This window comes from Dunckerocampus dactyliophorus, chromosome 2 (assembly GCF_027744805.1).
Source record: "Dunckerocampus dactyliophorus isolate RoL2022-P2 chromosome 2, RoL_Ddac_1.1, whole genome shotgun sequence".
Taxonomy (NCBI): Eukaryota; Metazoa; Chordata; class Actinopteri; order Syngnathiformes; family Syngnathidae; genus Dunckerocampus; species Dunckerocampus dactyliophorus.
This window is the reverse complement of record NC_072820.1, coordinates 26270755-26285023: the sequence shown is the minus strand read 5'-3', so window position 1 is coordinate 26285023 and position 14269 is coordinate 26270755. Positions and strand designations below refer to the sequence as shown.

At 36.3% G+C, this 14269-nt stretch overlaps 1 protein-coding gene across 5 annotated transcripts in view; it reads right to left on the bottom strand.

Annotated features, from left to right (window-relative positions):
* LOC129194948 (guanine nucleotide exchange factor VAV3-like) overlaps window positions 1-14269 on the bottom strand; it is a 71184-nt gene that overhangs the window by 33997 nt on the left and 22918 nt on the right. For all 5 annotated transcript variants that reach the window (XR_008573833.1, XR_008573837.1, XM_054800517.1 and 2 more), the window contains exons 13-19: window positions 11903-11988; window positions 11684-11816; window positions 8064-8173; window positions 6351-6452; window positions 6173-6264; window positions 4508-4530; window positions 3330-3354 (exon numbers count right to left, since the gene is read on the bottom strand). Coding sequence is in view for 3 of the 5 variants with exons in the window: in XM_054800517.1 (XP_054656492.1) it covers window positions 3330-3354; window positions 4508-4530; window positions 6173-6264; window positions 6351-6452; window positions 8064-8173; window positions 11684-11816; window positions 11903-11988 (571 nt within the window). In the remaining 2 variants the exon portion in view is untranslated. The remainder of the gene's footprint in view (window positions 1-3329; window positions 3355-4507; window positions 4531-6172; window positions 6265-6350; window positions 6453-8063; window positions 8174-11683; window positions 11817-11902; window positions 11989-14269) is intronic.

Genomic DNA, 14269 nt, shown 5'->3' with positions numbered 1-14269 from the left:
GGGGCCAAAGAAAGTTGCAAGTGGCAGCAATCTGATAAAGAAGGTGAGAAACACGTCCCCTCCCCTCCTTCCTCTCCGCTTATCGCCATATCGCCAATAAGAGTATTCAATTTTGTTCATATTTTGGGTGTCTGGAAATGGATTAGATTTACATGATTTCCAGTGGGAAAAATCGCTTCGGTTTTTGTACGATTCGGTTTTTGTCTGATGTTATCGTAAAACCAAGTTATCCACAAATTCAGGTATGAAAATAACAATAATTCTGCAATTGTTTTATGCTTCCCACAAGGTCAGAAGCATGCAATCAGGCCCTGTCCACACAGGAATGTTCTCGGGATTTTTTTTTTGGCGGGTTGAAAAAAAGTTGCGTCCACACTGTGCTGGATTAGTATATAGTTGCATCTAGACGGGAATGCATCACTGAGTGAAAACGATGTAATACACAAGGCACACCTACATGTGGCGCTGTGTTCTGCAGACGGAACCATGTGAAACTACAAACCATAGAACAAGAAAGAACGCATGCGCCGTTCTTGTGTGGATGAGAGGCTGAAACGATAGTGTGCCGTTTTGACCTGAAAACATTTCCGTGTGGGTAGCACCTCAGTCCTGAAATAAACGCCTGATGAGTGATGAAGAGGGGTGTCCCGCTACTAGAGTCAGCTTTGAGCCCCTCCCCGCACTCCTTCCCGACTGCATGCCGATCCAATATTTTCTCAAGGCGTGCACAAACATGGCCGCAGGCATCGAGCTAAGCTGAGACGAAACGCTGCTGCCAGCGAGAACGACACGTCCACTCAGTCTCCCCCAAGACCTCCCCGACAGTGCGCCTTGCCCCCCCACACCCCAGCAAGGCGGGCCTGAGGACATTATTAACAGATGGCGAACTCGCTTAGATGCGCTCTCATATTCACGCTTTCAATAAAAAATAATAAAACATGTCACTCCGACTCCCATGCAGCCTGAATGGGTCCCTGAGGTTGTACAATTCAAAAGTCAGCCATCCTTTGTGGGGTAAAATCAGCCTCTAAAAGTGGCACAAACCAAGTATGCAATGTTGTCATTGCAGGATGTCAATCATATGTGTTTGAGCTTTTTCTCTGGCCTTATGTGGCTTTTTATGTGAATGTTGGTTTGTTGTTTTTGCCTTCTACCATGAACAGTGCTTAGCTTCTTTTTACACTTGCTTCACATCAAATTTATGTGGCACCCTCAGTGGGCAGCCTGTAACTCAGAAACCATATACTTAACTATCATTACCTCAAGATGTCATGACACATTTGATTGTTAGCATTTTCATTTAGTTTGTATTGTTTTGCCAACACACTTACAATGAACTCAGAAGTCAAGGTCAAGGACAAGCAGAAATTTGAGTAAATTATTCTGCTATTGTATAATTAATTTGAAATGGGGTGTGACGACAAACAAAAATAATTCCAACTGCATGTAGTACAAATTTTAAAAATTGACAGAACAAATACACTGAGCAAGAAAGATTGTTTATTTTATTTTATTATTTTTACTTAATATAATACCATTTATTTTTAAATTTAATAAAAATAAATAATAAATTTATTATAACATTAATAGTAACATAAAATGTTTTTTATACTAAAAACAATAAAATTAAAATAATAACTATTTTATTGTAAGTGTCTTTTATTTTATTATTTTTTTTACTTAATATAATATAAATATATTTTAAAAATAAAAAATACATAATAATAATAATAAAAATATCTATAAAATGTTGATTTAAATACTAAAAATAACAAAATAAAATAATAAGTGTCTTATTTTATTATTTATACACACATAAGAAGATATGGCGGGCAGAATCTGGCTCACGAGCCTTGAGTTTAACACCTGGCTTTAAATTGTTAACACAGGACTGAAAACATTGCCTGCACAGTTAATAAAGGTTTTGCGATGTCTACATCTTAACCCGAGAACTGATTTTTTCTGTATTGCTGTTTAATGGTTGAATACTGCCAATTGTTCGTATAAAAATATGCATATTTAAGCAAATAAAAGGCAGAAGAAGTGTTCGAACCTAGTGGCCAATGGAGTATTCTACATTGGCCACTAGGTTTTGGTGTTCGGTGAAACAAGGGCCAGAAGTGATGCTAGGGAACACATTTACTGTAACACACACGAACAGGAGTTTTACTTACTTCTTAAATGGCTTATTTACTCTTATTATGTCTACCACATTGGGTAATACGAGTGTAAAGCCAATAAATATACATCAATGTATTGTAATGGCGGAAGTACACTGGAGGTACGCTGTCCAGAAAAAAACACTAAGGAACTGTTAACATGCGAGTTCATTCATTCAATCATTTTCTATGCCGCTTGTCCTCACTAGGGTCGAGGGGGTATGCTGGAGCCTATCCTACCGGACTTCTTCTATAAAATACATTTTATAGGCGATAATTGTAGTTTTCCATGCAGAAAATGATGAAAGAATAATTACAAATGACAAATGAATGGACAACTGAGCATTTAACACCAAAAAATAAACACAAAACCATCAATTAACAAAATAACACAAAGCAAACACATTACTCTGCTGCAACCAAAATTTGCAAAAATTTTAAAAATATATCAAACTAAATATCAACATTGTACAACCAATAAACATGTACGTTTCCATTTAATATAGAAATTGAAAAAAAAAAACGCTGGCGGCAGTGACGTCGCGTAAGTAAGGTGTCTGGTGTTATGTGCTATGTTTGACTCCGCTGCTGCGAACATGCTACAGTAAGTTTGAATGCGTATGTTTTATGGTTGGAACCAGAAATGAGTGTTATGAATGTAAAATGAGACAGGCAGAAACACCAAGTGTCACCCTTGATGCGCCGCCAGGTTGCTAGACTGTTACGCGAGAACCGGAGTAGATGTGTGTGCACCGCAGCCGATGACAAAGCCAGTCCCGTCACATTTACGTACCTCTGAAATGACGACCGTATTCTCTTTAACCTGTAAAATTTGGAGGTCTTGCACCCTTGTCTTGGTACGGTCCATCGCCTTTCTCTTTTGTGCAGTCCACGTGTATTTTACGTTGTGTATCTTTCTACAACTCTGATATAAACAAACACTGTTGTTCTAAAATGGTGCCTGCCGCCCACAATGCATCGCGCAATCATGTGCAAGCATTTCATCTTGGGGCATGATCCAGGACCGTATTTTGGACGCTAAACACGCGGGCAAATGCAAGCCAAGGCAAAATTTTAGCAAAAATTTAGCTGTTAACCGAAAAATGCACTAATGTTAACCGAGGTACCACTGCATTTGTATTATTTATTGTAAGGGAAAGTGGTACTGACCTGGGTCTGGAGGCATTGTCGTCTCCTGCAGATGAAAAACAGAGAGATAGGAACGCTCTTAGAGGAGTATCAGTCTGGCCCGAGCAATGAGTCATCATCATGCTGGTTCAATCATTCATTCATATTGGAAATACATTTTTAAAAAAGGACAGTTAAGTGCTTTCATTTTCCGATGAAAAACAATTAACTTTTAATAGGATGTCCATAACTTAGTAAGATATTGTTTAGCTACAGCTTCACAGAAATACAACACAAATAGCACACAAAGATAACTGGAACATCGTTCATATTTTAGATTAGTCATAAAGGATTGTAGTATTTGTCACCCATTTTAAATAAGTGAGAGAAGTGCCACAATACTGTAGTGCATTAGATGTGTGATTTTAAAAGTGCTTTTAGTGAGGGAAATTGTGACTGCCTTATGTGAGCTTGCTTTTCCCCATCTTTTTGTTCTTTATATTTGTTCATTAATTCAATACTCTTCCAACAAATTTCCCTATTATAATTACATCAGGGTTTTATGCTGCCAGTTCCGATACCCATCATCCATGAGTGAGATCGACCGATACCGATACCCATCACACGGATTAACTGTACTTTTTTTGCAGCGTATTTATGATGAGTGGTATTGGTCAGGGTGCCCTTAGACAATTCCAATAGGTAATTATTAAAAAATAAACATTAGGGCGGACAGTTTTTTTTTTTAGCCTTGATTTGTGTGAAACATTTTATGTACTATTGGACACAAACCTGAATTTAATTTGATACATGTTTTTTGGAGTAATGCAAATACATGGGAAATAAACTGTTCACTCAAGACAACAACATTTACAGAATAAATTCATTGTCCAGGTTGCAGGGGTCTCCAACTTTTTTGATTTTTTTTTTTTTTTTACTTCTTCTTGTAATTATGTGTTTTTTTCCTCCCATGATAATATGATTTTATTCTTGTAAAAAAATCTGTTTTTTTTTCTCCTCAGATTACAAATTCTTGTAAAATGACAACTTGTTATCATTTTTTCTCATAGTTATATGGCCTTTTCCTCTCATAACATTGTGATTTTATTATGGTAAAAATTCAGGGGTTTTTTCACATACGATGGTAAAATGAGAGCGTGTTTGAAAGGGGTTCAAGTTAGAAGATGTTCTGCATGAGAAGAATCCACTGGTCTTTTTACCTTGGACCTCAGCTTGGAAGAGTCTGCGGAATGACAGGAGGAGAAGAATAGTTAGGGTGTCGCACTGACGAGGTACTGGTAAAAGTGTCAGACGATCTAAATCAGCCAACTGGAAAACTGACATCCATATAACCCCACACTTACAGCAACACTGGGGCTCCAATCCCTCTGCAGGTTGTGGCCTGTATGCTGCCTATTTAATACTAATCATTCAATAATACAAATTTTATACCTCACTTACCATGTAGTTGGAGGATATCTGAATGTTTTTGATCCTATGTGTTTATTTTCCTTCTTTAAAGAAAAACAGCACTTTTTGGCAATTTTGCCCATCATCCACAATCCTTATGTGAGACATCAATACATATGTCTTTCTCTTTTCTGTGCGTTTGTAAATATATAAAAACAGCTAAAAAGACGCAGCTAAGAATGCCTGTAATAGGAAACACTTAGCCTTCTGAAAGAAACGCCAACTATGCCCCATTTACATAATATGATCTGCATATTAACCAATCTACAGCAGCATTGTTATTATTATTGTTATTATTGTTGTTAGTAACAGTGTTACATCGAAGAACTACTTTACTGGTTTAGTGACACCACTCTAGCGAGTAGCTGCACCACACACTCGCTCACGTCTCAGGCCACTACCAAAAGGTAACGCTATATGTGTTGCTGTGTATGCTGTGTTTTTGTTTTTGAGTTTGGAAAAGTTAATGCTGGTTAGCATGTTGGCCGCACAGTCAGGAGATCGTGAAGATCTGGGTTCGAATCTCCGTTGGGCATCTCTGTGTGGACTTTGCATTTTCTCCCCGTGCGTGCGTGGGTTTTCTCCGTGTACTCCGGTTTCCTCCCACATTCCAAAAACATGCATGTTAGGTTAATTGGAGACTCTAAATTGTCCATAGGTATGAATGTGAGAGTGAATGGTTGTTTGTCTATATGTGCCCTGCCATTGGCTGGCGATTGGCTGGCGACCAGTCCAGGGTGTACCCCGGCTCTCGCCTGAAGTCAGCTGGGATAGGCTCCAGCATACCCCCACGACCCTAATTAGGATAAACGGCATAGAAAATTGATGGATGGAAAAGTTAATGCTCGGTGTAGCGTTTGTTTCTATGTTCCTATGTGAACTCAATGCACCCAAGAAGGAGGTTCCGGGAATGCTTAAACATGACCAAAATATGGCAAAATACTGTAAGTATGACATGTTTTCATGAATGTGCCTGTTACTACATGGTTATAGCATAGATATATATGATAAAATGTTGTTGGAGGTTTTTGGAGGTGTTTTAATAGGGGTCTTTGTAGGAGGAATAGGTGTGTCCCATAATGTGCTTCAATTACCTGTCTCTTTTTAGCTCTTTTTACATCTTTACGTTGAACGCAAAGAAAAGAGAAAGACGTGTGTTCATGTCTTACATAAGGATTGTGGATGATGAGCAAAATTCCCAAAAAAAGTTTATTTTAAGCTGCCCCATATCCACTGTGTATGTTCTCTGGGTAGGACATTTCATATGTTGGGTATAACACCCAGAAAAAGAATGTAAAAGAGCAAATTTCACTGCAATATCCCTTTTAGATTTTGATATTTTGATGCTAGAGCAAAGGTTACCATGGAAGTAAAGGGACTGTCTTTTCTAAAAGGCACTAAAAGACTTGTCTCACCTGTCCTTCCGCAGAGTCCCAGCTGACCCAAACACTCCTTGTGGACCGCCAATCCACATTTTAAGCACAGGTAGCCCTGGTTGAGGATGCCCCTGGAGGATGTGGATCGTACACGGGATTCACTTCAGAATAGTCTCGGAAGCATGTGAAAAGCCTTCCTCAACGTGGACTCTCTTACCTCAGCAAGAGATGACAAAAGCTGCACGAAAATATCCTTTCAAAGGTGTGCAGCTTGAACTGGTGGCAGTTGTGGTTGGCCAGTTCAGGTCGAATGTTGGAGCTGACCATGAAACAGGAAATCATTGAAAACAATGGAAAAATCATAAGGAAAAAAGAAATAGTCTACCTATAGTCATTCCATCCTAAGCAAGCTGACTTGAGCTGTGTAAAGCAGGGGTGTCCAAAGTGTGGGCTGGGGAACATTTGTGGCCCATAGCTGTTTTTTTATTTTATAGGTTGCAAAAAAGGTGCGAGAATAAAAAAACAGGAAAATGAAAATAAAATCTAAATTATGGGAATAAGGTCGTATTACGAGAAGAATATTTACAAGAAAGAAGTTGAAATAGTTAATAGCATAGATAATTAGTTAATAGAAAAAACAACAGCAGAAATGAAAAAAAGTAATTTATGAGAATAAAGTCAAAAAATTAAGACTAAAAAATTAATATTGTAGAGAGAAAAAACTCACAACTTTACAAGAATAATATTATGTAATATGAGGAAAAATAATGGTATTTAAGGAGCATAGAGTTAAATATAAATATGATACATTCTAATAAAATATTAAAGACAAAATAATATTATTTAAAAGTTATAATATTATGAAAAACAAACCTAACAAAATTAAGTTGTAATTTCTGGAAAATTATTTTGGGGAGAAGTCATAATATTATGAGAAGAAAATTAACGAGGATTATTTAAGTAGAAAGTTGAAATAGTTGGAAAATAAAAAAAAAAAAAATCAGCAGAAATGGAGAAAACAGTTTTTTAATTTTAAGAGAATAAATCAAAATATTAAGAGAAGAAAGTCGTTTTATAATGAAAAAAGTCGTAACTTGGTGAAAAAAGGTTGGTGAAAAACGTTAGAATATTATGGGAACAAATAATATTCTGAAAAGACAATTTACAAATATTATTCAAGAAGAAAGTTAAAGTATTTGGAAAACTGAAAAAAAAAAAAAAAATGGGCAAAAAAAGAGCAAAGAGTGAAGTTGATACTAACAAGCTTTTTCACCTACATGACAAAGCTGAGATGCTGTTTTATCTTGAAATGTAGATAACTTCTTATCATATCGTTATAAAATATCGTTATACACCATCGAGAAGCTGCTCCAACAGAAACTTATTGTAGAAGCTTGCATTTTGTTTCTCAGGTACAATATGGACTTCCTGCTGATGTCATTACCCAAAACCCAGAGGAAAACACACACAAACACACACACGCACGTACACGCACGTACACTCATGCATGTGTGTGCGTGGTTTTTCTTTCGAACAGGTGATCAGTGAAGTGCATTCAAACTCACGATACATTTGTACTTTTCAAATGGGCCCAAATTGTGCAAATAGTCCACATGCACGCCCACGTTGTGTGTTTTCATCCCCACAAACATATCAATCATCCAAATACACGTAGAGGCATGTGTGCAACAACATCCCACCGCTACACAATAAATGTACCCCTCCTCCCGCCCCCATATGGGGAGGAAGAGTGACTTGTTTGTTGCGCTTGTTTAATGTGTGTGTGTGTGTGTGTTATCATACATTGGCAGCAGCTTGATTATAGCAAACACAATGTGCATGAAAGAGTCAACACACCGCCCTCGCAGAGACACACACACACACACACACACACACACACATAAATTCAAATCAAATCAAGTGTACTCACACGGCCGCTTCAAACTGGTCCAGCCATTTCTTCTTCAGTTCTCTGGTCTTGAAGAAGAGCTCAAAGCCTTTGTGGCCCTGCTGGTGAGTCACATAGAAGCTGGAGCACCACTGATGAAGAAGAGAAGAACGCGTTAAAGCGGGAGTGTGCAAACATTTTTCCAGTGAGGGCCACATAGTGAAAAATGAAAGGATGCAACTTTGCCACTTTGGTATTTTGTAAAGCAACACCTGTAGATATGCTAAAAAGTTTTATATATATTTAGTTTTGATTGTTTCTCATAATATTACTACTTTTAAAAAAAATACCGTAACAATTTTTTTATTTAATACTGTATTTTCAACTCCATGCTTCTAAAATGACATTTTATCTCATAATATTATAAGTTTATTCTTTTTGTCGTTAGGATATAACTTTTTGTCCTTAAAAGAAAGACTGCTGGTTTTTCCATTTCTGATGTTGTTCGTCTTTTAAATTTCCAACTATTTCAACTTTCTTCTTGTAAATTTTCTTCTGAAATGATGACTTTATTCCCATAATATTTTCACATTATTCACAATAATCTTATAACTTTTCCCTGACATAATTTTCCAAAAATTACAACCTCATTTTATTTCATTTTTTTCACATAATATTACGACAAAAAAGTTTTTTTCATTAATATTATACAGCGTTTTTTCTTCAAAATATTATCATTTTATTCTTGTCAAAATCATTTTTTTAACCTCATAGAGCTACAACCTTTTTTTTTTTTTTAAATCCTTGCAATTCTGACTTTTTTCCTTCTAGAATTATGCTTTCATTCTTGTAAAAAAATTATAATTTTTTTTCTCATTAGATAACAACTGACCCAATTCTTGTAAAATTACAACATTACAACATTGTTTTTTCATATTTTCCTCAAAATATTATCATTTTATTATTGCAAAAATTATGTTTTTTCTCATAAAACTACAACTTTTTGAAAAATCTTTTTTTTTCTTGTAATCATATGTTTGTTCCCCCATGATATTATGATTTTATTCTTGTAAAAATTATCTATTTTTTCGAAGACGAACCTAATTCTTGTAAAATTACAGCTTCTTTATAAAACTATATAACTTTTTCTCCTAATGATATGGCTTTTTGCTTAAAAAAAATTATCATTTTATTCTTGTAAAAATTATGTTTTTTTTCCTCATAAGATTAAAATTTATTGTAAAATTGCAACTCTTTAAAAAAAATTTGAATTATATGCTTTTTTTCCTCAAAATATTATCATTTTTATTCTTGTGAAAAAAAATATTCTCATAAGATTACAACTTCTTGGGAAATTAAGACTTTTTTGGAAAAAAAAAACTTTTTATGTCTTATTTGCATAAAAATATTATGAATTTGTTCTTGTTAAAAAAAAATGATTACAACTTTTTGGGGTTTTTTTCTCATAAGATTAAAAAATCAGGGAAAAAATACTTTTTCTTGTAATTATATGGCTTTTTTTTCCCTCTCATAGTATCATCGTTTTAGTCTTGTAGAAAAATATGTTTGTTCTTCTTTTTCCTTGAAAAATACAATACATAAATAATATAATTTATATATATATAATTTCATTTTAATATTTAAAAATTTCGCCAAACATTTCTGGTAATTACACATCTTTTTCCCCCCCTTATGATTTTAGTACTTTATTCTTGTAGCATACCATTATACTATTTTATATACTTTAATTTACCATGTCGGCCTCATAAGAAGGTTAATATTCGGTCATATTGATATAAAAATTAATCAATAGAAATAAAATAAACAACTAAACAAAACTTTTTAGAGTGCCTGTATTCCAAAATAATGTCACTTCTAATGTTTTGCATAAAACCCAACGAAATGACAAAAATTCTCACCTGGAGAAGGTTAGCTTTACATTCCATTTAAATGAAGCTCCCCTGCTATGATGCTACAGTATGTATTTCTATTACAGTATATATATATTGTACATTTCTTACAGTAATGGTCAATGATGAAAACAAATAACATCTCAGGAGGTTCTGGTGCTGCTTGCATGGTCACACTTGTGCCCACAGGCATATTTATCAGCCATTTGCCACCTTTTCTCCAAGCGCAGAGTTTTCTTTCAGCCATAATGTTCTCCAACTTGTTGTGTCACATCTAATAAGAGCAGCTTTGGTTGCCTCGTTGAAGTCAACAAGTGTTTCGGGGCTCTGCTGCATGTTAAATCATTGGACGGCACCGCTCGGTGGCACAGCGTTTACACTCTGAAGTTTCATTTAGCAGCGAATGATATATGGCTGTGAGCAACCTTGGACGACCGCGCACATTCATCACCTGCTATTAGCATCCTGGCCGGACGGCGTAGTGCGTTTGTGGAGGAGGCTGCCTCCAACACGTCTCTTGCTATTTCTCGTTTTCCGTGTTTATGTGTTGATTCTCAGCAGAATTACACAGAAGAATCCATTTCCATGAAGGATTGTAGAAAAGGGGTACATAAAACACATATAGTATTGGTGAGAATCTGGATAAATGTGCACACCTATGATTTGAATTCATTTTGTTTGCATTGTGGTGAAGTGCAGCAGTAACCCACCACATCCAGCAGAGCACCACCTGATCATTTTTACCTTTATAAAGAGGTAGCCATTAGTTCACCCAGGCCAAAAATCAGTGAGCGACAAACCACATGGAGCCATACCTCGTATCAACAGCCTTAATGACAGCTTTCCAGATGTGTCATTAGTTTTGTCATAATATGTTATATATTTCAAGAAAAAAAATATATGTGAAATAGTTGAAAAAGCCTATCATTAGTATGAATTTTGCTCTTTTCTTTGCTCTTGTTTCCCATTTTCGCTGTTTTTTTCAATAATATTCATACATTTTCTTCTCTGAATATTCCGACTTTATTTTCCCTAATATTTTGACTTTATTCCCATAACATTACGACTTTTTCTCATTATTTAGTTTTGTTTGTTTCTCATAATATTAGGGCTTAAAAACCCATTTTTTCTTTAATATTTCAAGTCTATGGTGCTAAAATGACATTATTTTTCCCCATAACATCATCTCGTAAAATTGTGACCTTTTTTCTCTCTATCATTTTTTAACTTTATTCTTGTAAAATTAAAGCTGTCGTTTCCATTTTTTCTGTTGTTTTTTTTATTACTTTTCCAAATATCTCAACTTTGTTCTTTGAAATTTTCCTCCCATAATTATTACGACTTCATTCCCATAATATTTTGACTTTATTCCTGTATAACTTTTTCTTCAACCTAATTTTGTTTGTTATTTTGTTTTGTTTGTTTTTATACTATTCCAACTTTTTTAAAAAAGTATTTTTTTTTATTTCAACTTTATGCTACTAAAATTATGAATTATTACTATAAGTTATTACAATGTTATTCTCATAAAATTACAACTTTTTCTTGTTAGATTTTCTTCTTAGATAACTTTTTCCTTAATATTTTTAGTTTATCCTTGTAAAATTACTGCATATTTTTCTTTTTTTAATTTTATTGTTAAATTATATTTTTATAATACATTCATATAATATAATGTGCCGCAGGCCAATAAAAAAACTGCCGTGGGCCGCAAGTGACCCCCAAGCCGCACTTTGGACACCCCTGCTCTACCTTCTTGCCCTCCTTGTCCGAGTTGGGGTTGTCCGTGATCTTGAAGGCGTTGAGGTCGAGGACGTCCTTCATCTCGTAGTTGTCGCCGCGTCGCTTGCAGACCACGATGGCCACGTCGAACAGAAAGATGTGTCTGCAACAAGATGATGATGACCATCGACATTTAAAACGTAAAAAGCGCAACATCGTTGATAGGCAGCAAAAGCCTTTGACGCAAACCTGTCCTGTTTCCTCTTGTCAAAGTTGGACACGATGCGCACTTCCCCGTCTCCTCTTGGACGACCGTAGTTGATCAGAGGCCGGTTCTTTAGCGTCAAACAAACATCTTGTAAATATCATATCTTCATTGAAAAGCTTGTGGAAGTTTATATGTGTGTACTACATGTGTGTACCATTCAATCATGTGTTGATCATTTCTCATATTATAGATAACCTCATATTAACCTCATAACCTCATATTAACGGCCTTAATGACAACTTTCCAGATGTGTCATTAGTTTTGTCATAATGTCATATTTCAAGAAAAAAACTGCAGGTGAAATAGGTGACACAGCCTATCATTAGTATGAATTTTGCTATGAAAAAAAAAGAGGTGGTAAATGGGAAAAGAAAAGCTACATTCAAAGTAAAAACCTAATTCATTTAATACACAAAAGATTCTGCATGTATAATATTCCATTTAATTAAATTATTTGTAAATTCTCTTTTTTATTTTTTATAAATACATTTAAATATACACTGCTCAAAAAAATTAAAGGAACACTTCGAAAACACATCAGATCTAAACTGGGGGGGAAAATGATCTTGAATATCTTTCCTGATAATAAGTGGGTGATGTATTAGTAACAAAATGATGCCACATCATTTGATAGAAATGAAAATGATCACCCTATAGAGGGGGGAAATCAAAGACACCCCAAAAATGAAAGTGAAAAAATGATGCAGCACACTGGTCCATTTTGCTAAAATGTCATTGTAGCAACTCAAAATGATTCTCAGTAGTTTGTGTGGCCCCCACGTGCTTGTACGCATGCCTGACAACGTCGGGGCATGCTCCTAATGAGACTACGGATGGTGTCCGTAGTGTCCTGGTAGATCTCCTCCCAGATCTGGACCAGGGCATCACTGTGGTACCTGGACGCATGGAGGAGATTCCAGGAGACAGGTAGTTACTCCAGGAGAGCTGGACAGGGCCGTAGAAGGCCCTTCAACCCTCAGCAGGATCGGTATCAGCTCCTTTGTGCAAGGAGGAACAGGATGAGCACTGCCAGAGCCCTACAAAATGACCTCCAGCAGGCCACTGGTGTGAATGTTTCTGACCAAACAATCAGAAACAGGCTCCATGAGGGTGGCCTGAGGGCCCGACGTCCTGTAGTGGGCCCTGTGCTCACTGCCCAGCACCGTAGAGCTCGACTGGCGTTTGCCATAGACCACCAGAATTGGCAACTACACCACTGGTGCCCTGTGCCCTTCCCTGATGAGAGCAAGTTCAACCTGAGCACATGCGACAGATGTGAAAGGGTCTGGAGATGCCGTGGAGAACATTATGCTGCCTGCAACATCATTCAGCATGACCGGTTTGGGGGTGGGTCAGTGATGGTCTGGGGAGGCATATCCCTGGAAGGACGTACAGACCTCTACAGGTTAGATAATGGCACCCTGACTGCTATTAGGTATCTGGATGAAATCCTTGGACCCATTGTCAGAACCTACGCTGGTGCAGTGGGACTTGGGTTCCTCCTGGTCCACAACAATTCCCGACCTCATGTGGGTAGTGTATGCAGGTAGTTCCTGGAGGATGAAGGAATTGATACCATTGACTGGCCCCCACGTTCACCTGACCTAAACCCAATAGAACACCTCTGGGACATTATGTTTAGGTCCATCTGGCGCCGCCAGGTTGCTCCTCAGACTGTGCAGGAGCTCATTGATGCACTGGTCCAGATCTGGGAGGAGATCCCCCAGGACACCATCCGTAGTCTCATTAGGAGCATGCCCCGACGTTGTCAGGCATGCGTACAAGCACGTGGGGGCCACACAAACTATTGAGAATCATTTTGAGTTGCTACAATAACATTTTAGCCAAATGGACCAGTCTGCTGCATCATTTTTTCACTTTCATTTTTGGGGTGTCTTTGATTTCCCCCCTCTATAGGGTGATCATTTTCATTTCTATCAAATGATGTGGCATCATTTTGTTACTAATACATCACCCACTTATTATCAGGAAAGATATTCAAGATCATTTTTCCCCCAGTTTAGATCTGATGTGTTTTCGAAGTGTTCCTTTAATTTTTTTGAGCAGTATAAATTCATTCATTTAAATAATATTAAATTGTATTATATTTAACTAATTTAACAAAAGATAATAAAATAAAGGCATTATTTTTTGTTAAATATTATATAATTACATTTACATTTATTTAAATAATCGAACAAAAGCAAATAATGAAATAAATGCATGAATATTGTTATTATTATATAATGACATTTACATTTATTTAAGAAATTGAGCATCATTATTTAGTAATCAATAAGAAAAAGAATACCGTTCTGCTAATTGTTCTCGTGATCCTTGTGCAGGTG